The following is a 26,768-nucleotide window of genomic DNA, read 5'->3' as shown; positions in this document are numbered from 1 at the left end:
CCCCAGCAAGTCTGAGGACTGTTAGTTCCCCAGCGGGTCTGGAGGTTGCTATAATCCCCAGCAGGATTGAGAGGGTTGTTTCCCCAATGCGGGTGTGGGTTGTTCTCCCCAGCGAAGTCCCCAAGTGGATCGGGTTCAGTGGAGGCCATCCCCAGTGAGGATCATTCTTTCCCCAACAGCAGTGCTATTCCCCAGCAGAGTGGAAATCGGAGTGATATTGAGTTCCTCAACAGAGTTCCTCGAGCTCCCCAGTAGAGTCCCCGGAGAGGGATATATTTTTATGCATTCATCATTTAGAAAAGCATAGCATATTGCATCATTAATTGCGTAGCATTTCCATGGTTATGGAGCATTACGCTGTAAAATTCATGCATCAGCATTGCAAGCATAAGCTGGTCCCAGCCGTGGTTACCATTCAAGAGTTGAGTGAGATGGTTGGTGAAGATGTTATTCTGAGGAGTTTAGCATCGTGACGTTGGGTCGTTTGGGTCGATTTCAGAATTGGTTTCCCCAGCATGGTTGAGAGGTTGGTGTTTTCCCAACAAGTGACTCCCTAGTTGAGTGGGTTTCTCTGCCGTTTCGAGAATGACATATCAGCAAGCGTCCCCAGCAGTGCTACTCCCCACAGAGGTGGAAGATTAAATCAGAATTGCGAGCTCAGCAAGGTGATCATTTACTTTCCCAGCAGGAGTTTTCCTCCCCTTGTATCTTGCGGGCTTGGATCGTATCCCCAGTAGAGGCGGATCAGTTTTCAACATCCGTATTACGCATTTGCTGCAGTTGCTCTTGACAGCGTTCAAGATTGGTAATCCCTAGAGAGGTTTATTTCCTCATCCGTCCGTGGAAGGAAAGCTTAACTCCCTAGTGTAGTCCCTGGCAAGTGTTTGCCTTGTTTGACATAGGTAGATGTCGTCCTTGCAATACAGGTAGGTGTCGTGTTGATCCCCGTGTGGGTCTCCTTTCTTTTGGTGTCAGTAGACATCATCTTTCGATGTCCGTAACATCGAGTCCCTTTCCCATTCGTCCGTTGGCATCTGGTCGTGGTTTCTCTTCCCATTCGTCCGTTGGCGTCTGGTCGTGGTTTCTCTTCCCATTCGTCCGTTGGCGTCTAGTCGTGGTTTCTCTTTCCCATTCGTCCGTTGGCGTCTGGTCGTGGTTTCTCTTCCCATTCGTCCGTTGGCGTCTGGTCGTGGTTTCTCTTCCCATTCATCCGTTGATGTCTGGTCGTGCTTTCTCTTTCCCATTCGTCCGTTGGCGTCTGGTCGTGGTTTCTTTCCCATTCGTCTGTTGGCGTCTGGTCATGGTTTCTCTTCCCATTCGTCCGTTGGCGTCTGGTCGTGGTTTCTCTTCCCATTCGTCCGTTGGCGTCTGGTCGTGGTTTCTCTTTCTCATTCGTCCGTTGGCATCTGGTCATGGTTTCTCTTCCCATTCATCCGTTGATGTCTGGTCGTGGTTTCTCTTTCCCATTCGTCCGTTGGCGTCTGGTCGTGGTTTCTTTTCCCATTCGTCCGTTGGCGTCTGGTCGTGGTTTCTCTTCCCATTCGTTCGTTGGCGTCTGGTCGTGGTTTCTCTTTCCCATTCGTCCGTTGGCGTCTGGTCGTGGTTTCTCTTCCCATTCGTCCGTTGGCGTCTGGTCGTGGTTTCTCTTCCCATTCGTCCGTTGGCGTCTGGTCGTGGTTTCTTTTCCCATTCGTTCGTTGGCGTCTGGTCGTGCTTTCTCTTCCCATTCGTCCGTTGGCGTCTGGTCGTGGTTTCTCTTTCCCATTCGTCTGTTGGCGTCTGGTCGTGGTTTCTCTTTCCCATTCGTCCGTTGGCGTCTGGTCGTGGTTTCTCTTCCCATTCGTCCATTGACGTCTGGTTGTGTATCTTCTTTCCGAATCTTCGGTAAATGTCTGGTCGTGCTTTCTTTTGGTGTCGGTAAACATCATCTTTCGATGTCGGTGAACGTCGAGTTTTTTCCCATTCGTCCGTTGACGTCTGGTTGTGTATCTTTTTTCCAGTCATCGGTAAATGTCTGGTCGTGCTTTCTTTTGGTGTCGGTAAACATCATCTTTCGATTTCAGTAAACGTCGAGTTTTTTCCCATTCGTCCGTTGACGTCTGGTTGTGTATCTTTTTTTCCAGTCATCGGTAAATGTCTGGTCGTGTAGTCTTTCTTTGATGAATATCAAAATCCCCAGTAGATTCGTCGGTAAACGTCTTGTCTGGTTCCAGTTGTAAATACCTCCTCCTCCCCAGATCAAGCCGCCATCGGTAAATGGCCTCGCTTTCCTTGATATCAGTGTATATCAAGTCGATTGTTCCACAAGCCGCCATGGGTAAATGGCCCCGCTTTCCTTGATATCAGTGTATATCAAGTCGACTGTTCCACCAGCCGCCATCGGTAAATGGCCCCGCTTTCCTTGATATCAGTGTATATCGAGTCGATTGTTTTGAAGCCGCCATCGGTAAATGGCCTCGCTTTCCTTGATATTTGTGTATATCAAGTCGACTGTTTTGAAGCCGCCATCGGTAAATGGCCTCGCTTTCCTTGATATCAGTGTATATCAAGTCGACTGTTCCACCAGCCGCCATCGGTAAATGGCCTCGCTTTCCTTGATATCAGTGTATATCAAGTCGATTGTTCCTTTGATCATCCCCCGCAGAGTGAAAATTCTATGGTTCTTTTGGTATTCAATCCCTGTTTACCTTGAAAGTCTGACAGTCGTTGCTCTCATCCGTTCAGGTTCCCAGTTGATTGAATAGGGGAAGCTGTAGCACCTCAAATTTGCACCCCCGATTCATGCATTCATTTCATTTTTAGGTCATTAACATTGCATATTGCATTGCATCCTGGCAACTAGAACTGGCATCAAGAGAATTCCTCAGGGCAAGAGACCAAGCATTTTCTTGAGATGAAATCCATATGAGAATTATAGAGAGCTTATATGAATCAGGGTTCATTTTGAAGTTATTGTACCAAGTGTTGAAGGCTCAAAAGTCATCAGTGCATGTCCAGGTCATCTGGGGCCCATGAAAGTCAACTGAAAGTCAACTGAGGGCTTTGGGGTGGAGAAATGGTTTGAGACACTTCATTCATGTCCAAAAGAGGTTTATTCATCATGTCAAACATCTACATTGAAGATTTTGAAGCCAGATCAAAAGTTTCCCAAAATGGAAAGTGACCTGTAATTTCAAGTTTCCAAAAATGGCAAGTTTTTGGTCCAACTTCAACCAAACTTTCCAACACCAAGGAGGCTTCAAATGAATTTTTGTCCAACATTAAAGTTGAAGATCTTTCTCTCCCATTTCCAAAAAGTCTAAGATCATGAGCATCTGATGAATGGTTAAGGAGTTATGATCCATTGATTGCAAAGTGTGCATGAAACTTCAACAAGCCATATCTTTTGAACCAAAGCTCCAATTTGAGTGCCTCTTTTTGCATTATGCTCCTTATGACTCATATTTTCCAAATACATCATGACATTGCATGAAATTATCTCATACAATCATTTGTTCATGCATGTCCATTTTGGAAGGAAAATACCAAATTCAAAATTTGTTGATCACATGAACAAAATTCCAATTCCAACATATGCATGGGATGATTTTAAGTGAATTTGAGCCCTCATGTGGTACTGTTCACGTATGCTTTCACCATGCAAGGGTGTTTTTACCATTTGTGCATACACCTTATATCTTGCTAATTTCCATTAACCTTGGCCTAATAACAATTTCAGAGTAATTAGGAGATGGTATAAAAGCTTAATCTTAACTGTCTTGCTCATTACACACATTTTCAGATCTAGAATCCTCTTCCACTCTCAATTTTCACTCTCTTGATTTTTCAAAATTCTACACATAAACCTTGATTTTTCTTGCATAATCATGAGTATGGAGTGTTACTGAGCATGATTCAACGTGTATTTGGTGGAATTCATCTCAAATTCGTGCATACCACAAGCTTGAAGGCATTAATGGAAACTCCAAATTGAGCTTGATTCAGGTCTTTTCACGTGCCATTTCTTGCATCAAACTTCAGTGGAGCTCAAAGGAAGTGGATCTGGACATTGTTAGGCCTTGAATACACTGTTTTCGCCAACTGCTCTTCAAACAAGGTGAGTTTCGACCTTCACTTTTCTCTATTTTATTGCCATAATGTTGTAGATCTATTCATGATGAGCACGCTGATATAAAACTCATGAAAAATGGTTGAGTATTGACTGAGATATCTGGATTTAAAGTTTGTATGTCAAGAAATGTTTTGGTTTGATTCTCATTATTCATGGATTGTTAAGGGTAATTGATGGTAGATTTGGAACCTACATGTGATAAGCTTTCGATTAGTGTACTTGTTTATGAAATCTGGAAAAAAATTGTGAAAAATATCACTGTGCAGCCACCGTCTTGTTGGAGAAGACGGTGGAAACCGCCTTAGGCCACCGCTGTGAATAGTGAGCGCAGTCTGGATGATTAATGTTAGGGTTTGTCCATGTCATGTGCCACGCGAGCGCACCTGTTGGCCAATTGATAGGCTATGGCTTGCTTGACTAATCCACATGCGCTTGACCACGCTGACTGGATGCCAACTCATTTAGTTAGGCGCTGCATTTTGATACGCATACACCATTCGATTCTTGGCTGTGACATTTTGGAATTATTTGTTTCAGCGCGCTTCATTTTCATATGCACCCAGTTTGATTCCCTCTGAGCGCACATTTTCAAATTGCTCAACCTTTTATCATTTCCCTCCAATTTAACATGTGCTTTTATTCATTAATTCAAATATTTTTTATCCAACTTCAAAAAATCATAATAAATTGAAAACAAGTCCAATTTGAATGCAATTTTTTGCTACATGATCCTTGTGATGTCTAGTATTTTTTAATGTGATTTTCCTGATGTTAGCACTTCTGGATTTTTGATTGAGCTTGAGTATTTGAGTATGATGCAAAATGTGATATGTTATGTTATTTGGCCTGTGAAATCCTCATACTTTCTCCAATTGCCATGAAATTTTGTATGCTGAATACTAACATATAACATGATCTTTGAGAATTGGTTTGGCATTTTTAGCATTTGTCATTTCTGTTTTAGGCACATGAACTTAGGGTGTGACAATGTGTGTCACACATTTGGATGTTGATCTTATTCATTTTCATATCCATGCCAATTGATGTCCTCTGTTTCCAATTTTTTGCATGATGATTGTGTTTAATATGTTGAACTTGCATAAAAAGTTTCATGATTATTGGATGTGTTTCTGATTTAATGTGCATTTTCTCTTCTTGATGCTCAAGTGTGACCACCATTGTGTGTCTTTGCCTTCTCTTGCTCACTACATGACTTTGCTTGATGCTTTTGACTTGGTCCTTTTTATGACATGTTATCACTTGTTTAAATGAGCTTTATGTTGAATATTGGTTGTTGTTTTGATTTTTTGCTTCACCTTTGACCCTAGGCTTTGCCCTAGGGGTTTGAACTCACAATTTGAGTTTTGTATTTCAGGATCAAGCATTCATCTACATGGTTGATGTTACCTCATCATTTGAGCTTTGCTATTTGCCTTGTTTACTAACCTTTGGTTATTTTGTAGGTCCTTTGGTAGTGAATCACTTGAGGGTTTGCCTTCTATGGCTTACTTGTTGTACATATTGGGATTGTCTGACTGTTGTTGATTGTTTGGTTGTCTGAATACCATATTGACTTGTTTGACTTTCTTACAGGTACTTTAGTTGCTTTAACTCATTGATTGAGTTGCTTTTCTTTGCTTGTGGTTGGCATACCACCTAGGTAACCTCTCTAACTTCATGTAGTCTGGAAGACCTGCTATCTTTGGCAGGCACCTGTCTGAAGCCTTCCTTAAGAGGCAATGTTTGTGGTTGTTTATATTTGTGCCATGTACTTCAAAGTCCTACTAAGTGAAGAGGCATTGGCATATAGAAGGGATTTGCAATCAATCCCCTGCTATTCAGTTAAGTCTTTTATCATGCTCGCACTACGTGCTGATGCTTTTGAATAAACACCAAAGATCTTGTATATAGAATCAGTCATGTGGAGTAGGGTCCCTCATTCTGGATCCCCACACTTTCATTGATTCAAGCTCACCCAGGCCCGGGTTAAGAGCTATGAGGTCTTATCCTCATTACCTTTCATCTGCTCACCCTGACGGTCAATGTCAGTGGTTAAGAGCCTCAGACACCCCTTCCAGTGTTGGCTTTTTTGTCGAGGTTGATATGACCCCTTGACTAAAGCCCAGCCTTGTATGAGCCGCTTGTTTGCATATAGCGTGTGATACTTGTTCACCTGTGCTTGATTACTTGTTGTTTAGGCTAGCTTGCTTCCTGTGCGAGTTAGGATCTGATTAGAGACCTCAACATAGGGATCGTTTGCATGACAACTTCTAGGCTCGAGTCGTAGTCTCCCTTTTAGTTGTTATCTCCCTAGTCTCTGGTTAGGAATAGTTTTTCCCTGTTAAGGGGAACTACGTCGCCCTGATCCTCATACCAGATGAGGTACGTAGGCAGGAGATTGAGCTGATCTCTCCGGGCGCCCTTTTTGCTTTGTTGCGTGTGTTTTGTTCGCCCTTTTTCTTTTTCAACCCTTTTGTGTTGAGTGTGTTAGGAGATGGATGTAAGACCAGCGATTGGCATTCCGTATCTTATTTGCGTTTGTTTGTTCAGAGTCTGATGTAAGTCCATCTATTGGCATTCGATTTCCCGTTTGTTTGTTTGTTCAGAGTCGAATGTAAGACCAGCGATTGGCATTCCGTTTCCGGTTGTGTGTTTCGTTTGACGTCTCAGCGTCCCCGTTTCAGTGTTTTTGTTTCGGCGTGCGTTAGTCAAGCTACGAGTGCTCTGATTCTTCTCTGGTTAGAGAAGATACGTATGCATAAGATGCGATATCCTAGCGAGCACGTTCCCCATTCCCCCGAACTACGTCGACTCTGATGTTTGTGTCTGACAAACTACGTAGGCCCAGGATGCGACATCCTGCCGAGTCCGCTTTCTCCGTCTTTGTTCATCTGTGTTTTATTCCAGTGCGTGCAGTTTTTGAGCAGTTATTCAGCAACCTTATTCTATTCTTTCTGAGCGTGGATCCCGTCGAGTACGACGGACGTAAGGGGGTGCTAATACCTTCCCCTTGCGTAACCGACTCCCGATTCTTGCAATCTCTGGTCGTAAGACCATTTCCTTTCCAGGTTTACTTCGAGCGTTTCCTTTCCCTCCTTTGGGATAAATAACGCACGGTGGAGGCTCTGTGTCTTTTCCCGCCGGTTGTTTTTCGCGTATGCGACAAATTTGATATTTCTCAAGGAATAAAAGTTGTATAAGACATCTTTATATTGATCATGAAACTTGGATGGTCTTAACATCATAAAAATTGAGCAAGTTATAGTCCTGGGAAGTTGACCTCCTAACCAGGGCACAGACAAAATGACATATAATCTTTCACCATAAAAAAGGACTTTCAAATAAAAAATAGCTCTTGATGCCAACATGAAAGTTGTTTGTAATTTTATAAATAGTAACTTTTCTCTTATAATCATTTTTATATGACAAACATTGTAGGAGATAGGGTCTAAGGAACCCCTGTTTTGACTACTTGACTTTCTCAGGTCAACCTCTTTGAACCAACTTGCAAACTAGAAGTTCTCTTGATCTTTAGGACTCATGGAGGATCATATATGCTTAAGATGATGTAAAATTAGGTATCCTTTGATATCTTTGACCAATTTTTGAAGGAACTTGCTAAGGAAGTCACACAAGATACCCAGATGAATTAGGGCTTCCAAGGCAAACAAACTTCAAACTCTTGATGAATTCTTGATCAAATTGACAAATAAAGAACATGAGGATCCATATATGAAGTTTAGAACCAATGTGGATAATTTTTGGATTGATCTCTTTGTATTGAGGGTCTCAAACCCTAGTTGTGAGGTTTATGATGCATAGGTGAATGCACACACTACCTACAAAAGAAACAAAGCTATACATGGACATATTTTTGGTATTTTGGTTAGTAAACATAGAAAAATAAAGTATGACACAATCAAATATGCTTGGTGATCTCTCTTAATACAAATCCAATGAATGAGGGGTAAGAAGGATGTCAAGATGTGATCACAAAGCCAATGCAAATGAGGAAATAGCACGAGGGATTTTAAGGTCAAAATTGGGGTCTTAAAGGAGTCACTTAAAGATTTATATTTGATGGAAAAATATTAAAAGGACGAAACAATTTCATCTTTGCGGTAATAGACGGGGAGGATAGGAAAGATATAAACATTTCTCTTGTTTGAAAATAGTATATTCATAAGTCACTGACTTAATCATTAATCATGTTCTTTCTTTAAATAGCTTACGAACCCTATTCTTTATTTCATTCATTAAGAGTTCAAAAGTGTGCCATGATTTTCTCGAGGTTTTGTTCCTAAACTGCTCTTGGATGATGTTATTTTATTGATGGTAGTTATTTTTGTAAAATATAATATGTCTCCATTGGTGGTTTGGTGGTGCTCGAAGCTTTGGTTCTTATCTCTTCTATTTTTTTGCTTTTCGTTTTTCGGGTTTGTTTTTTAGGGGCACTTCTTGTGCCATATTTAGTTTTTTTTTATATGAAAGACTATTTGATAATGATGGTCAAATGGTATGTCTCGTTGATTTGGTGAGTGTCAACGTCCGTACAAGTCTAAATAAGAGAGAAAAATTGTTGTTTGTCAAATGTGAGTAAGAAGTCTCACATTTGAAGAAAAAATTAGTGTTAAACAACATATAAAAGAGATGATTAATATAGATAATGTCTTAAGATTTTTAGTAAAAATGTGATATTAAATTCTATTTAAATGGTTGCTCTTAACAAAATTTAAGACATAAACTTTAAATAAATCTAACACGATTAAATATCCATAAAAGAAATGTCATAATGTAATTTATGTGGTTTTTAATTTACATATGTCACCTATATCATTCATATAAACACTTCATAACTTTACCCAATACCATGATTGAGGCACCACCAAATGGTAGGTAAAGTGTCTGTCTTCCAATATGATAAAAGAAGATGGATAGTGGGTATAGCTTTGCCCCCACACCATGCAGTGATCATTCAAAGAGACTTTGATAAAGCCTCTCAACATAACAAAGCTTTTCAGTCTCTACTTTATATAGTCACTAGAAACTAGTAAAATACAGAACTTATCTTCAACCATAGAAGTCATTCTCAAAATCTCATCTTCTTTGTTTTCTTCACACTTTAAGAGGATCATAACATGTGTAGTAGAAGCCATTTTTTGAAGATATCATGCATGGAATGAGAAGCAGCTTCCTTAGAAAAATGAAACTCATTCCAACAAAAACAAACATGAAACAAGGCCTTGTTTTTCATCTCAACACCACAGATATGTTTTGTATCCAAAAATGTCCAACTTCACCATTCTTTGATGACCACAAAGGAAACGATTCGAGGTGGACGTCGGCTCAGTCCGGAACAGGAAACAATCCTGATGGAAGTGAGAAGAATAATGATGATAAGATACATCATTTGGAGGGACAAGCATTCAACTTCAAATTAGCTACAAAAGAGTATCCATCTCTTAAAAGTTTTGAAGAAAAATGTCCACCTGGTGGAAGCAACTCAATCATTCTTTACACAACAAGTTTGAGAGGAATAAGGAAAACATTTCAAGATTGCAACACAATCCGTTTCTTGTTGAGAAGTTTAAGAATAATGTACCATGAAAGGGACGTGTCTCTACATTTGGAATACAGACAAGAATTGTGGAATATATTGGGAGAGAAAGTGATTCCTCCGAAGCTTTTTATCAAAGGAAGGTACATTGGAGGAGCTGATGAAGTGATTGGATTGAATGAAATGGGCTGGCTTGCAAAGATGTTGGAAGGAACACCAACTGTTGTTTCTAGTGATTCTCTTTGCATTGGTTGTGCTAACATGGGATTTACTATTTGTTCGACATGTTGTGGAAGTTGTAAGGTCTTCATCAACAATGGTGACAGCAGCAACAATGAATGTTTCCTTAGATGTCATGATTGCAATGAAAATGGCCTTGTCAAATGTCCCATTTGTTGCTAGAAATTGATATTTACTAAAATGGCCCAAAATTTAATTGATATTACTAAAATGGCCCATTTGTTGCATGAAAACAAAATGTTAACCTGGTTTTTATAGTATATTCTTGTAATATATATTTAATTTTCCTTAGACATGGTTCCTATGGAACATGTTATAGTGCCTTACCTATATGTCTACTTGTGAAATACAATGAGAGTCATATGCTCATGTGTGTTATTCGCGAGAATATATGTATAATTGATTAAGTAAAATTAGTGTCTGAACCATAAAGAATGGAATATTAATAGGAAAGTTTATGGACCGGATTAAGGGAATGAAGCGGTCTTTTCTCAACTTCTCAACGAATATGTGGGATTATGGAGAGTAGTGATTTCCTCCTTAATTGGGGGACCGGTTTCCTTCTTTATCGGCATGATCCAAACCGACCCTTATTTAGAGAGGCGGACGAATCATGGAATCGAATTCGGGTCGGGCAACTCAGGGCCTTGTCTGCCCGATTTTGCTAGTGGATCTTTCATGATTTGTTTAAGCGGATTGGGCCGGCTACTTTTCGTTAGGACCCAAAGAAGTTATCCCAATCCAATATGATATAGTCCTGAAATGGACATTGTATGAAACTTGTGTTTAGATGTAAAAGGCTAAAACTACATGCTGATGTTGTGTAGGGACTAATTGATAAAAGGAATTATCTTGTTATTATTGGTTTGTTAAAGGTACTCTCTTTTGGTCGATAATTCTGCATTGATTGAATGAAAAACATTGAATCCAAAATATTTAACTATTTTGTTTAATGCTTAACTTATATGAAAATAGTGAGTATCCCTACAATAATAGAATGAAGTCATGTTAAGAGAGATTGAGGTAGAGAGAGAAAGAGAGAAATGGACCATGGTGGTTCCACAAAGACAGACTGGAAATGGCATAGAAGGACAAACAAACAGGAATAATTTGTTAGATTTGTGTTAGGGAGTGCATTAAAATCTTGAGAATGAAAGAAGATAAATATCATATTGGTGCACAAATAATTTGCAAAGTTTATATGGACATTATTCATTTTAAATTTTGATTTACCTCATAATTCATCTAAATCGGATTCAAAGGAAAAAAGTGGTGAATCTGCTTTACGATATTTTAGAAACTTTGGTATGAATTCTCTTTCAACGTCAAATATATTAATCAATAATATTTTATATAATAAAGTTTCATCAATTATTTATTTGTGTAGACTATAGATAAGTGGATAAATAATTTAGAAATGACACTATGCACATCACCGTGAACAACTGTTTCACGTTTGTAATGTGCGTCTTGAACTTCCAATGTTTAATGGTAAGGATGCTTTAGCATGGATTTTTAAGGCAGGTCAATTCTTTAACTATTACAACACGTTGGATCCTAAAAGCCTCACCATCGCGACGGTCCACCTTGACCAAGCGGTGGTGTCGTGGTCTCAGATGATTCAACGCACCATGCCCTTCTCGTTTCTAAGTTCATAAGGGCTGTGGAGTTAGAATTTGGACCTATGGTGTTTGATAGGCCCATATTTGTTATATTTAAGGGAATTTTTTATCCATCCTATGGAGGTCATCTTATGAAAAATTCAAAATACTTATCGGATTTCAGAGATGTATCTTCGGACCTACATTGTCTTGAGTCAACGTTAATTGATTCGGAGATGCATCTCCGAAATATTTTAAAATATATCTCATGCATCCATCTCTAAAAGATTCATTTTAAACTTTTATTGATCTAGAGATGCATCTTCGTTTAATGTTTACGAAGATGCGTTTTCGTAATCTATCAGAACAGTGCAAGTTAAGTTATTTTTATGGTTACTCAGATGAAAATGATGATTTATAAATGTTAAGAACCATGTTATGTGATCAGTATTAAACCATACAATTGATATGCAAAAAAGACATATATAAATTCAGATGGTCAAAATAAGTCATCAGACTGATACACAATGAGTCGAAATAAGTCAAAATAAAATACAATCAATAATAAATCCAAAGTACAAATACTATCAACTACTTCGTATGTCGAACTAAAGCTCATCGGACTTCTCGGCCATCTTTGCCCCCGTCCTCCGACATTGTCTTCGGTACATCAGCGCCTCTCGGACCTCCGTCATAATGATATCTAGGACTTGCCTCACCTCAGAACCATCAGGAAAGATACCTGTGTCAATGTCTACCTGCACCATCTCCACAATGCGATGACATCTAGACAAGACATCATGAATATGATCTAACTGTGTCTGTTTCTCCTATAGTATCTCCTAATGAGTTGGCCTCGGTAGATCTTCTAGAGTAGCCTATACCATATACGGATGTGACACCTTGAAGAACCACCTGATGTATCCATCGACATAGCTCCAGGCACCTGAATAGGTGAAATCTGCCGCCTACGGGAAGATGGAGACAGTGATGCGTCAGTGGGTGACACCTATCTCCTACGGGAAGAAGAAGGTGGATATATATGAGCCCCATAAGTCTAAGCCTCCTCATGAACCGGCTAGAGGAAACATGAGCCTCTAAAACTTGAATTTTTTCCTTCCGGCCAGATGCATGATGTGCAATCCTCCTGTACCTCAGTATGTCGTCTCTATCAGCCATAATGCTTATAAGTAAACTAGACAAGTGTCATACAATTAATACAAGAAACCCTACAAGCAAGAAAAGAAAAGAAAAACTGACAAATAAATTATGAAGATTCTTCTCCAGTTCTTGGGAATCCAAACATTGAAAAATCCTGGAGACGCATCTCCGAAATTTCTTGCAACTTTCAGCTACGTCAATGGCGGTAATGCAGACCACTAAACCCCAAAAAATAATGCATTGATAGATATTTTTAAACATCAAACACATTTCTCATTATGTATAAACTATCAGTCATACAAAAACTATCTATTTCTTAATCTAATCATCAATTTCTACTAAATTTATATAAAAACTCAAAAAAGTTTATAAAAATCAAAAACTTATAAATTGAGAGTTTACTCCAATGTTGAATGATCTCTTTGATGTACTTGATGTTGATGGAATAAGCTTTGAACTTGGCTGGTTGGTTTTAAGAAAACGTGAGCTGGGAGAGTTTGAGAAATCTATAGAGTTGTTTTTTAAGAAGTGAGCAAGGAGAAGGGTCTCTGACGCATTTTAGAATAAATACAGTCTAGAGATGCATCTCTAAAATATCCACAAAGATGAATCTCTGTAGTTTTTTTACATTAACTCGGAATTTTATTTTCTCAAGATACGTCCGGTGATACATATCCAGAATCTGGGGGCATTTTTGTATTTTTATGTGGTGCCTTAGTAATACATATGGTGCATTAAGGAATCCCTATATTTAAACTCGCTCAAATTGGGTTCATTAATGACAATTATCTCGCCTTTCTCTAGCAAATCTGGTCACATGTTTGGATTTAGAGGCTTTGTTGGACTGTTTCATTAGTGGGCTGCAATTAGAGATACAATAAGAGGTAAGTTTCAAGTTACCCAATTCTTTAGTCCTTGTTGTATCCATTGTTCGTTTATTTGAAACAAAAAGTCAATCCATTTATCCAAAACTAGTACTCTAAATTCCCCAACCCAATGACCCATAACCCTACATGTTTCATCAACTCCCAAGGATCCACTTCTATTTATCTCCCCAAACATACTTATGACACTATGTCATTATGTAATATTTATGAGCAATTTCAGATAAATTGGTCGAATTATGAGAAAAAGCCAAGTTAAAATGATGAAGAAGTGAGCAAAATGACCAAAAGGTGAAGAAAGTTGGAACTTAGAAAAAAAGAAGAAAAAGGAAGGAAAAAAAAGAAGAATTCACCTCTATTTTCTCGTGGTCGTGATGTTGACATCGTGATAACTATGAGCTCATATTGCGATCGTGATGAATACTTACGCTGTCGTGATGACGTGTTTCCTTGACACATATGTGTAGCTTTTTAAAGGGACTTTTGCTAATTGTTTTAGGGTTACAAAATTGATGAGATAAAGTGATGACAATGAGCTTTTATGGGTGATTTTGGAGAGCATTGGATTCATTAGAGAGCATATTTTCCATTGATTTTGATGAATACTTCTTATCAACTCATGGTAATTGTTAATTTCACTATGAGTAACTAACCTATTTTAGATTAGGTCTTTTGAGATGAATCTAATTGTACTATGTTAGATCATATGAATGTTTGGCACTAATTGATTTCTTTTATGTTATAATTATTGTCATACCCTAAATTTTTTCCCACCTAAGATCATTCATATGTATTTAAATTATCTGCATTCATTTGATTGCATCCATTCATTTGCACAAATTTATCTGTATGATTCACTAGCATCTCATATGTATCATGCCTCGTGATCACTTCATAAGATCTTATTTCCATGCACAAGTCAGAATTGATTAATCAAGGGTTAGTTAACTTTGATTGTGTTGTTTTGTTAAGACCAGTGCATACATTCATATTATGCATACATCTTTCATTCGCACAATTTAGAATAATTGTAAGTCTCATGTCATTTGAATCTACCATCCATGATCATTGTCATCACAATTCTATTTTTAAAAAATAAATCTTATTTCTTGAATTATGTTTGACTTTGGTTTGGAATTTGGATTTAAATGATGAGGATAATTTTTTATTTTGAATCATATTGTTGTTTTTGAAAGAAAATTCATAAAAAAAGATTGCAAGATTGTCATTTTACTTTAACTTTGAATTTAAGAACGTCTTTGTGTTACCATATTTTCTTCTCACTCATACCCAATTGATTCAAGTTGATTTCAAAGGAAATTCTTTTCAAGAGTAAAATGTTTAAAATTCTTGTTACATCATAAGAAGAACTCTTGAATAGAAAATTAAAAATTAATTTCTTTTTGCATTGAGTTTGGATTTGGTACATCCATGAATGTTTGAATACATTACAATTTCTAATAACAAACTTAATAACATAAAGAAATTGGGGCACTTTCTTCAATCTCCCATGATCCTTACTCCATATCTCTACAATCCTAAAATGGTCAGTGCGCCTTCCACTTGAAGCTTTCTCTTAATACCTTGAGACATAGGCAAAGGAAAGAACAAATGCATCACGAAAAAGAGAGCAAGACCAATCCACACCATGACCTAAAAATCAAATTCAGAAAAAGAGAGGGAAAGATAAGTTGTTGCTGCTGTTACAAACTTTATGTTAACAGTTTATTACTGTTATATTCAATCGACAAATTAGGGAAAAGTTAAGAAACAGTAGAGTAGCAGTAGAAATTACACCAATTCGGACATTAATTTCTATAGCAAGATAAAGCAATGTTTATCCTTTCAGTTTTGTTTTCAACACATAAACCTAATGCACACAATATAAGAGGAAGATCAGTAAACAGTAAAAGGGGGATTCAAGAACAAAAAGAAAAAAAAACCATTACGATAACCATCCAAAAAAATTGAAGAAAAACAATCATCATTCAAACCACCAAAGATCAGAACTCGAAAAAACCAAGAGAAAATCCTCAGACCAACAGCCATCGAAATCCACATAGAGAAGAACCCTAAGTTAACATGAACATGAACACAAGAAGCTAGCAACTCAAAATTCCAGCAGTATCTAAAACGAAAAGACAGCAAAAACGCAGCAAGGTCCGAGTTGGATCGAAAACGAAAATTACCTCTAGTAGGACTTTGCACATCTTCTTTTCTGGTAGATTCTTCTTTCCCTTGTTTTATCTGTGTCGAACCTTGAAAAATGAGAACACGACGCTTGCGGGGCGCAATCGCACACTCGCGGGATGAACTTAACATAATCTCGACCGAGCTTTATTTATTCCCAAAGAGGGAAAGGGAAAATATAGATAAAAACCTTAAAAGAAATTATAAGATATAGTCATCGCAACCAATATCAGGGTTCGGGAGTCGGTTATGCAAGGGGAAGGTATTAGCACCCCTCACGTCCGTTGTATTCAACGGGAACTGTTTAGTTAATATCGAATTGAATGTTAGCTTATGTTAGTTTCTAATATTCTACTTATTTGGGATAGAAAAAGAGAGAACAAAAATGTTTTTGAATTTTATTAATGAGAAATGACGTAAACCTAAATTTTTTATTAACGGGCCTGACAAGATTTCGTAATCCTGCTCCTACGTATCTCCGGGTACAATAGAGAAATTCAAAGCTTACGTAGTTCCGAGTAGAAAATGTTTGTTTGTTGGTAGATTTTAGCGAAAGCTATCTTGTATTAATCGATAAAAAACATGTTTTACCCAAAACAAGTGAGGAGCGGACGTTTGCATCACGTCGAATGGATTTATAAATCAATATTTGGGAAAACATCACTTATCTCTACTCAACAAATATGGATGAAACACTTCTCTGCATCATCTTAAAACAAGATGTCTTTCATTTTGAAAAGGTTTTTGAGATCGCACAACGGTGAGAAAAAAAAGTTTGATTGGTTGGATGTATTTTAGGTGAATGACAAATATTTGATGAGAACAAGACCTATGACTCGGGATTAAATATTTGGGGTTTCACTGGAATGCTAGATTCCAATGGTCCTTTTTCATTCAAGGCTAATTGAGAAAATTATTTGATGGACAACGAACGCTTGATAAGAATCAACTTTTCAAAGAGTTGCATCAAAATGCTTGATCCCAATGATCCTTATTTTGTCCAAGTTAATTAAAGTGTTTTAGGGACGAAAGAAAAGAATGAACGGTTAACCCAAAACGCAAGGCTCGGGACCGATCATTCGAGGGTTCCCACCGGAACGCTAGATTTCAATGGTCCTCTTCTTTCGAGTTATTTGAAAAAAAAGGTTTTAATATCTTAACTTAAATAATAAAGCGTTTGAATCAGGATAAGAAACAAATAAATCAGATTAAAAGGTACAACTTGGGGTAGGACCAAATTTTCAGAAATTAGTCATAAATATTTTATTCTATTAATTAATCAACATCATTACTAGATACTTATTTAATTATTTATTCGTAATATTCTAACAATAATAAATAAAACTACAAAGAAAACGATATTATTTGAAAATAATAATTCTATAGTTATTCAAACATTTAGAGAAAATAGCAAGAAATTAAGTTGGAGATAAATATAATTATATTCTTTTTATTTCTAGTAAAATAAAGTGAGAAAATAAGACCAACTTAATATTAAACATATGCATATTATTTATAAAAAAAAATATGATAATAAAATAACTAAATACTCTTTTTGTTCTCTTTAAAATCTAACTAAAATAATAACAAAAAGAAATTAAATTAAACATAACTTTTTTTTATTTTCCTAACATTATCTAAAAATAATAATAAAAATAACTAAATTAACTCTTATTATATTTTTATAACATAATTTGAAATAATAATAAAAATAACTAAATTAACTCTTTTTTATTTATATTTTTATAACACAATCTAAAAATAATAATGAAAATAACTAATATAACATTTTTTAAAAATTTGATAACACAATCTAAAAATAATAATGAAGATAACTAAGTTAACTTTTTTTTAATATTTTTATAACACAATCTAAAAATAATAATAAAAATAACTAAATTTAACTTTTCTTTAATGATTTTTTAAACATAATCTAAAATATAAAAAAATAAATGGTAAACTTATTTTTTTGGGATTTTATGACATAATCTAAAATTAAAAGAAAATAAATGGTAAACTTAATTTATTTGTAATTTTTTTATGACATAATCTAAATTTTAAAGAAAATAAATAGTAAGCTTAATATTTTGGATTTTATCACATAATCTAAAATTAAAAGAAAATAAATGGTAAGCTTAATTTTTTTGGATTTTATGACATAATCTAAAATTAAAAAAAATATATATAAACTTATTATTTATTTATAACTTAATCTAATATTGATAAAAGAAAATAAAAGTAAAACTTAATTTATTTTTATTTTTTATGACAAAATCTAATAATAAAAGAAAAAATGTTAAACTTTTTTTTATAACATAATCTAAAATTAATAAAAGAAAATAAATGTTAAATTTAAATTTTTTTTATAACTTAATCTAAAATTAATAAAAAAAATGTAAACTTATTCTTTTTATTTTTATTTTTAAATATATTCGTAAAAAGAAATACATAAGTGAATAATAATAAATAATAATAATAATAATAATAATAATAATAATAAAATGTTATAAAAATTAATTATTATTTTTTTAAAATATTACTAATATGAAAATAAATAAATAAAAAAGATTATAACAAATAAAACTTGTTTTATAAAATAAAGAAAACTTGTTAGAAAAAGAAAATAAAATAAAATAAAAAAGAAACAATTGGGCCATAAAGAAAGAACATAATGAAAGCCCAGGAAGGGGATGAACACGGGTCAAGAGGTCCAGTCTGGGTCAAAACAAACACCTAATACAAATGTTAATGCTGACTATGGAGATAATGAAGAAAATCCATCTGGCAATGAAAAAAATAGGTGAATAAACCAAGTCATGATTGTTCATTAAGGAGAATTATAAGAAATAAAGACAGGGATTCATTAAATGAAAACAAATAAAGTCATCATATCATTATCTCCTGAAACTCTCTTTTTTCTTTAAATACAAGCTTCCTCTCTCTCACTCTATTTATGTGCTTCATTCTTCATCTTTCTCCTTAACATGAAAAGAAAAAAAGACCACAAAAACCTTCTAAGAAAAAGATATTCATAGTTTGAAACAAGAGAACACCATGAAGGTGTTTATCAAAGTTTTTTTTTTGAATTCAAATTTATCCCAAACCCACAAACTTTCAACACTAACATTCTCTCAAATCTTCCCCTCAACATAAATATGCAAGCAAATCAAACAGACAACAAATATACATGGAGATCACGCTCAATCCCAATTTGAAACCTAACTAGTAAGTCGCAACAAAATCAAAGCACAAATGTTAAATCGAAACAGTACAGTTGATGAAGCAAGCATAAAAGGGTGTTCAGATCAAGATAAAGACTTCGCCGGAGTTTTGAAAGTCTAGCGACACTACGGCAGCCACGAAAGTTACCTCAGGTGAGCTAAAAAGAAATTTGTTTCGTCTATTCGTACTTTAATTTTTTTTGCTTTAGTTTGTGTATACCTTTCTCTTCGAATTTCTATTGATTTTTGTTTGTGTTATATATTAAAAGCTTAAGTTTTCATGTGTTATCAGTTGATGTGGTAATTTTGCAATAAAGAGAAAAAAGATGGGATTTTGTTGAAATTTTGCTTAGTGTTTCAAATTTTGTATGTCTGATTGATAAAAAATGTTTAAGTTTTTTGGTTTGAAATTTTTCTTATGGCTATTTTTCTGTTCTTCTTGTCTTTCTTTTGTGCTTATTGTTGAATATATAGTGCAAAGATTAGAGTTTAATTTGAATATAATATGGTTTTTGTTTTTGATCAATCTTTGAAGTCTGATACAAATTTTCTGCTGAGTTGCTCAAATGATGATTAACTACTAAATACTTTTTGCAATTGACTTTTTGCTTCAAATGTTATTCAGGAAAAAATGCTAACACTGCTATTATGTAATCACAACAGCAACAGGATAAAGTTTATGTCCAAAAGAGAAGAGTTGCCTCTATGCATAGAGGACAAAAATAAGGTCGGCAAGTTGGAAGGGATCTTCACAAAGAAACTAAATCTCTTGTTATTGTAAAAAAAATCATGAACTTGTAATACTTACTGATGCATTGAAATTCTCTTTCTAATTCGTCTCTCAAAAAAATATTGTAGACATACTTTACATAATGTACTTTTGTATGCATTTGAATTTTCTTTTTGAAATATTAGTTACAGTAAAATATAACTAAAGAATTCATTTCCCCTAATTTTTTTTTAAAATTTATGATGTAGAAAGAAAAAAACTAATAAAAATAAAACTAATTTAAAATTTAAAGTATAATAAAATAATACTAATTATAAGTGTGACTCAAAAGTTATTTAAATTCAAATGAAAGAATAAAATTGTAAAACAAATTTAAATTGTAAAAACAAATTGTAAAACAAATTGTTATAATTATCATCTTTTAGAATTCATGTCTTAATTTTAAAATGTAAAACAAAACATTAATTATTATTATAACTTCTATTCAACATAAAAGATTTGCTAAAACCTAAGAATAATTCCATGACAAAATAAAATGAAACTAGTTTTTAGGAATGCAAAGATAGAGAGCTCGAAATAATAAGCTAAACCTTTAATGCAAATACAAAATTTTAGACATTCATACTACTAAATGCAAAACAAAATAAATAATGGATGTATGCATGAATGGATAATATATGGACTGGTCAAAATAAAGCAATCAACCAAAGTGAATATTAATCTTGACTTATGTATAAAAAATGTAACCTTTATGACCTGATGAAATGATCCTAAGGAATCGATTTAGATGCAGATGAATGGATGAATGACTGCAACTGAATGAATGTCCATGGATGAATGCAGATGAATGAATGTTCATGGATGAATGCAAATGAGTTAGGTGTGACAAAATTTGAGGTATGACAGTTTCCCCTATTTAAATATATTTACTAGATAGCATGAGTGATGACAATCCTCGTGAAATCAGGGTGGAAGGTATTTAAATATAGAGGATCTGAATTATGCCCCTAGATGCAATGACATGCTATGCTATGAGATGAATGACTTCTTTTTGATAGCATGAGTGATGACAATCCTCATGAAATTAGGGTGGAAGGTATTTAAATATAAAGGATCTGAATTATGCCCCTAGATGCAATGACATGCTATGCTATGAGATGAATGACTTCTTTTTGGTTTGCAGAGATTAGGGTTTGATTTGAATATAATATGGTTTTTGTTTTGGTCAATCTTTGAAGTATGATACAAATTTTCTGCTGAGTTGATCAAATGGTGATTAACTACTATACTCTTATTACAATTGACTTTTTGGTTCAAATGTTATTCAAGAAAAAATGCTAACACTGCTATTCTGTAATCACTACAGCAACAGGACAAAGTTTTTATCCAAAAGAGAATAGCTTCCTCTATGCATAGAGGATAAAAATAAGCTCTGCAAGTTGGAAGGGGTCTTCACAAAGAAACTAAATCTCTTGTTATTTCTTGTTATTGCAGAAAAAAATGACATGAACTTGTAATACTTACTTAAGCATTGAAATTCTCTTTCTAATTCGTCTCTGTAAAAATATTGTAGACATATTGTACATAATATACTTTTGTATGCATTTGAATTTTTGTTTTGAAATATTAGTTACTGTAAAACATAACTAAAGAGTTCATTTCCCCTATTTTTTTTATAAAAAAAATTTATGATGTAGAAAGAAAAAACTAATAAAAATAAAACTAAACTTTTTAAAATTTAAAGTAGAATAAAATAAATCTAATTATAAGTGTGACTCAAAAGTTATTTAAATTCAAATGAAAGAAGAAAATTGTAAAACAAGTTTAAATTGTATAAACTTATTGTAGAACAAATTTTTATAATTATCATCTTTTAGAATTCATATCTTAATTTTAAAATGTAAAACAATACTTTAATTATTATTATAACTTCTATTCAACATAAAAGAATTGATAAAACATAAGAATAATACCATGACAAAACAAAAGGAAACTAATTTTTAGGAATGCAAAGATATAGCTCAAAATAAATAAACCTAAACCTTTAATGCAAATACAAAATTCCAGACATTCATACTACTAAATGCAGTACAGAACAAATGATGGACGTATGCATGAATGAATAATATATGGACTGGTCAAAATAAAGCAAAACAACCAAAGTGAATATTAATCTTGACCTATGTATGAAAAATGCAACCTTTATGACCCGATGAAATGATCCTAAGGAATCAATTTAAATGTAGATGAATGGATGAATGACTGCAAATGAATGAATGTCCATGGATGAATGCAGATGAATGAATGTTCATGGATGAATGCAGATGAATTAGGTGAAGTAAAATTTGGGGTATGATAGCCTGCATTTTGATTTGAGATTTGGACTTCAATAGTTGAATATGATGGAGGTTGTGCCTTTGAGTTTTATTGGGTATTGTTGTTTAGGTGCAATTTCCATTAGAGAGTCTTTCTAACAATAGTTTTAAATGATTCTCGTAAATGATTTCGGTTTGCTCACTAAGTTTTGTCTGGATTTCACGAGCCTTGCATTTCCATGAGCTTGGATTTTCGTTTTCTTTTCTGAACTTGAAAGAGTGAACGACCGTGTGTTTTGATCTTAGGGTTCCCTTATTTAGTCATTAAACTGATCCGGGTCGGTTGAGGCCCAATCTGGACCTCCTGACTCGGGTTCAACCCTTTATGTTAGGATTTACCACCCTTTCTCCTATCTAAACCCCTTGGCCCATTTTTCTATTTTTTTTACTCATTTAGCATGATATTTTTTATTTATTTGTTTGTTTAAGAAACATTTTGGTTATAAAAAATAATAAATTTATTTCTTTAAAAAAATTTAGTAATATTAGTAATATGAAAAAAAGAAAATTTATTTATTCTATACCTTTTATTATTCACTTATTTATTTTTCCTTTTATGAATATATTTCAAAAAAAGAGAAATTATTGGAGAAATTATTAGGTTTGTTTGAGTAGGGTTCTTAGGTAAGTTTTTTTTATTCTCTAAAGTTCAAGTTCAAGAGTGTCACTTCGATTTTAATTTGTTCTTGATTGGATATTTGTTTTGTTTGATTATTGTGTACTTGTGTGATTGATTTGCATGTCGAGTTAGACATCAATCTTATCTTACCTATACTTTGAGCTATTAACAACGTGTTGGACACTTGATTAAGAAGGCTTTTTTTTCATAAAATCAAACTTTGAAATATCAACCTTTAAGTCATTTCAAACCATTTTCCTCTAAAACACTTGTAAATATTCAAACTCATTTTCTGTATAAAATCGGAAGAAAAAGATTACCTGGGTGAAAGGTCCAATTGTTACCGCAAGTGATAGGCCTAAGTTGTAAGAGCTTGCAAGCCATAAGTGTCCGTCTTCCCTCTAAAACACTTATAAATATTCAAACTTCTATTCTCAATAAAATTGAAAGAAAAAGATTACCTGGGTGAAAGGTCCAGACGTAGTCCCGAGTATTAGACTCAAGTTGTAAGACCTTGCAAGTCATTAATACTCGTCTTTCAAGCCCAAAAATACATTCAACCAATCAAACTTTTTTTTCTCCTCTATGCGATCCTTCAAACCCTTTTCAAAAACGAAATATATTTTGTCTTAAGATGATGCAAAGCAATGCTTCATCCATAATTATTGAGTTAAGATAAGTGACTTTTTCCCGAATGTTGATTTGTAAATCCATTTGCTATGATGCAAACATCCGCTCCTCACTTGTTTTGGGTAAAATAATGTTCTTCGTCAATTAATACAATATAGCTTTCGCTAAAATCGAACAACAAATAAACTTTTTTTCTACCCAGAACTACGCGTGGCTTGAGTTCTCTATTGAGATACGTAGGAGCAGGATTGCAAAATCTTGTCAGGCCCATTAAAAAAAACTTAGGTTTAGTCCCCTTCGTTGCAAAATCCAAAAAAGCATTCTTTTCTCTCATATTCTTTCTATCCCTCTTAATAACTTGAGAATTCTAACATTTCAAGCTAACACTAACGACCTAATGGTTTCCATTGAGTACAACGGACGTGAGGGGTGTTAATACCTTCCCCTTGCGTAATCGACTCCCACACCCTGATTTGGTTGCGACGACCATAATCTTTGTCGTTCTTTCTTGGGTTTTATTGATATTTCCCCTTTGCTTTTTAGGAATAAATAAAGTTCGGTGGTGAATCTGTTTAGTCCATCATGCGAGTGTGCGATTGCGTTTTGCTAGGTTGTGTTCTCATTTTTCGAGGTGCGACAAGTGGTGACTCTGCTGGGGAAGTTGTTGTTTCCCTAAGTGAGTCATGCCTAGTTAGGTCATTTGTGTTCCTTTTTGTTTACTTGTGTGGCTTTTCTTTATTTCTTTTGTTATCTTTATTGTCATATTGATATAATCTATTGTATTGGTTCCATTATGCTTTGGTACTTGGATACTCTGATTGCAAACCTTGTGGGAAAGACTCTCTATCCGAGTATCGAGTAAAAACATAAGATAGAACGAGGTTGAGTAATGCGGGTCTACGAGATGAATTTCTCGTTGGGTCGGTACGAGAACCTCACTTAGAGTAGATCCTTTGGATGATTTTGTCACCCGACAAGTAAGTTGTCGTAAGCTTCAATATTTTCATTAGGATCGATCCATGACTCTAAGGACCATTTGTAGAACCTTAATCCTTTGGCCAACTAGGAATTATAGTTGCATAGTATGGGTCCACGAGATGAATTTCTCGTTGGATCGATGCGAGAACCTCACTTAGAGTAGATTCTTTGAATGGAGTTGACGCCCGACAAGTAAGTTGCCACATGGAGCAAACAGTATAAAGGATCCATGACTCTGGGAACTTTTTGTAACCATAGATCTTACATGGTGAGAACCCCGTCCATACGAAGTAATCAGATTTATCCATGCCTCGAACCTATGAAATTATACAAAAATGCATCACATTCATCCATATGCATTGCATCTACATCACAAAAAGAAAACTCTTAGTTGTCTCATATTTGTTTCAGGAATTGAGAACTTGAAAATGACAACTCCAAGAAGAAACACTTTCTCACTCAAGTACAAGGAACCTAAGCTTGACAGTTTGCAAGGATTGATCTTTGACTTGACTCTTAATAAGCGTGATGACTTCGGAAAATACTATGGTAAAATTTAGAACCTTCTGACTAAGAAAGTTAACTATGGGTTTATCATCTCTCTGGCACAATATTATGATCTGTCTCTACGTTGTTTCACATTTTCTGATTTCTAACTCGCTCCTACGTTGGAAGAAGTTAGCTTGAAGAGGGAGTGGGCCCAAATAATTTAGCTTTAATCCTAAGTATTGATGTCCCAACTATTCTAGCCAATTGGATCAAGAAAGGGGGGTTCAAAGGTTTTGCCTTAAGGTTCTTGGAAAAATTAGCTCTGAAATTCAAGAAAGCAGGAAATTGGAAGGCATTATATGATGTGTTGGCTCTGTTGATCCATGGGATTGTGCTCTTCCCAAACATTGAAAAAAATATGGATCATGTAGTCGTAGAAGTCTTTCTCTCTGGAAATCCTGTACCATTTCTCTTAGTTGATATTTACCATACCTTTCATGCTCAACATGAAAATAGGGGTGGAACTCTAATATGTTGTGCTCCTTTGCTTTATACTTGGTTCATGCAACAAATGCCCGAAAAAGGCCCTTTCGTAGCAAAAGAGCTTAAATATCCTCAAAGACTAGCTTCTCTCACCACAAGTTCCATCAGATGGTATGTCAGAAAATGGGAAACCCTAGACATCATTATCAGCTGTGGGGAATTTCCTAATGTGACGTTGTTAGGAACTAAGGGTTGTATCAATTAGAACCCTATGTTATCTCGAATACAACACAACTATTCCATGTGGTCCTCCTGAAGCCAAATACTTACATACATTTGTGCTCTTTGACATCCAAGCAAGTAATCCTGATGTGGAAAAAATCTGAAAAGCTTGATTGAAAATTGTTAGAAAGGGTAAGGAATTCACAAAAAGGAACGCTCTTGTCAAAGAACCTTACACTCAATGGTTGAAAGAGAGAGTTGATGTAATCAATTTACCATTCATCTTTGATGCTTTAGCTTTCCCTAAGGTTCATGAGCCAAAACCTATACTTCCTAAGGACATTTAGAAACTCAATGTTAAGGTTAAGGAGCTCGAATTGGAGAATATTGGGTTACGAATTAAGATGAACCAAACTGCTCTGGAAAATCAAAACCTGGAGGATGAACGTAAGGGGAAATCTAGGGAACTTAAAGATAGTAACAAAAGAGGCAGGTTATTAGAAGACCAGAAGGATGATCTTAATCATATCCTTATAGGTTCTACATCGGTAATCCATACCAGAAAGGAAGATCTAAAGAAATTTGAATATAGAATTCAGGAGTTAGGAAGGCTGTTTGATAGGTCTCTTGTGGAAAAGAAGGAAATTAAGCTTGACTTTGAAACCCAGATCCGTGAACTTAAGGACACTCTCAAGAAGTGAAAAGATAAGTTTCCTCGTGAGGTCCTTTGGAAAGAAGAAGCTGAGAGGAACTTCCTCCTCCTCGAGTACCAGTTGGGAGAAGCTAATAGGAGGTTTGCAGCTTTGGAGAACCAAGAAGGTGATGTAGTCTACTTGCTCTTAAAGAATGACTGTGTGTATTGGAGGAGGCTGTATATAGAGGCTAGAGCGGCCCTAGATAAAGATCAACGCGTCATCAAGAAAATCCAAGACCTATATGTTGAATGGAATGGAAAGTTCCTCAAATTGGCTAGATTTGCTAACCTCAACATGTTGGAACTTCCAGAAAAACTCCAAGAAGATGATTGGTGTATGTGTCTAGAGAACACACCTCCCCAAGTTTTAAATTTTGTCAAGTTTTACAAGCAAATGGTGAAGGAGCTCACCATAGATCTTGCTACGATCAAAAGGGATGGGATGGCGCTTAAGTTCACTTGTACTTGAATTTGAATCACTTTTATTCAAATCATTTGTAATTGAATTTGAATCATTTTTACTTGAAGTTAAATCACTTGTACTTGAATTTGAATTTAAATTAATGAAAGTTGTCATTTTGGA

General features: G+C 35.0%; 1 protein-coding gene and 1 long non-coding RNA gene across 2 annotated transcripts; both read left to right on the top strand.

The window, feature by feature from the left end:
- Positions 1-9,029: 9,029 nt before the first annotated feature.
- Positions 9,030-10,201, top strand: LOC127125557 (uncharacterized protein At3g28850). The gene has a single exon (XM_051054335.1). It carries the CDS (start codon positions 9,282-9,284, stop codon positions 10,068-10,070), a length of 789 nt encoding a protein of 262 aa, XP_050910292.1. The 5' UTR covers positions 9,030-9,281; the 3' UTR covers positions 10,071-10,201.
- An 8,338-nt stretch (positions 10,202-18,539) lies between these two features.
- Positions 18,540-19,874, top strand: LOC127125556 (uncharacterized). Its single transcript, XR_007804708.1, has 2 exons — positions 18,540-19,118; positions 19,591-19,874. It is a non-coding gene; the product is annotated as an uncharacterized LOC127125556 (long non-coding RNA).
- Positions 19,875-26,768: the final 6,894 nt, after the last annotated feature.

Source organism: Lathyrus oleraceus, chromosome 3 (assembly GCF_024323335.1).
Source record: "Lathyrus oleraceus cultivar Zhongwan6 chromosome 3, CAAS_Psat_ZW6_1.0, whole genome shotgun sequence".
NCBI classification, from domain to species: Eukaryota; Viridiplantae; Streptophyta; class Magnoliopsida; order Fabales; family Fabaceae; genus Lathyrus; species Lathyrus oleraceus.
The sequence above is the reverse complement of the archived record's forward strand: the minus strand, read 5'-3'. Positions and strand labels throughout refer to the sequence as shown.

Bases quoted from the DNA above. Each gene is read 5' to 3' on its own strand.
- LOC127125557 (XM_051054335.1), top strand. From the start codon at position 9,282: ATGCATGGAATGAGAAGCAGCTTCCTTAGAAAAATGAAACTCATTCCA.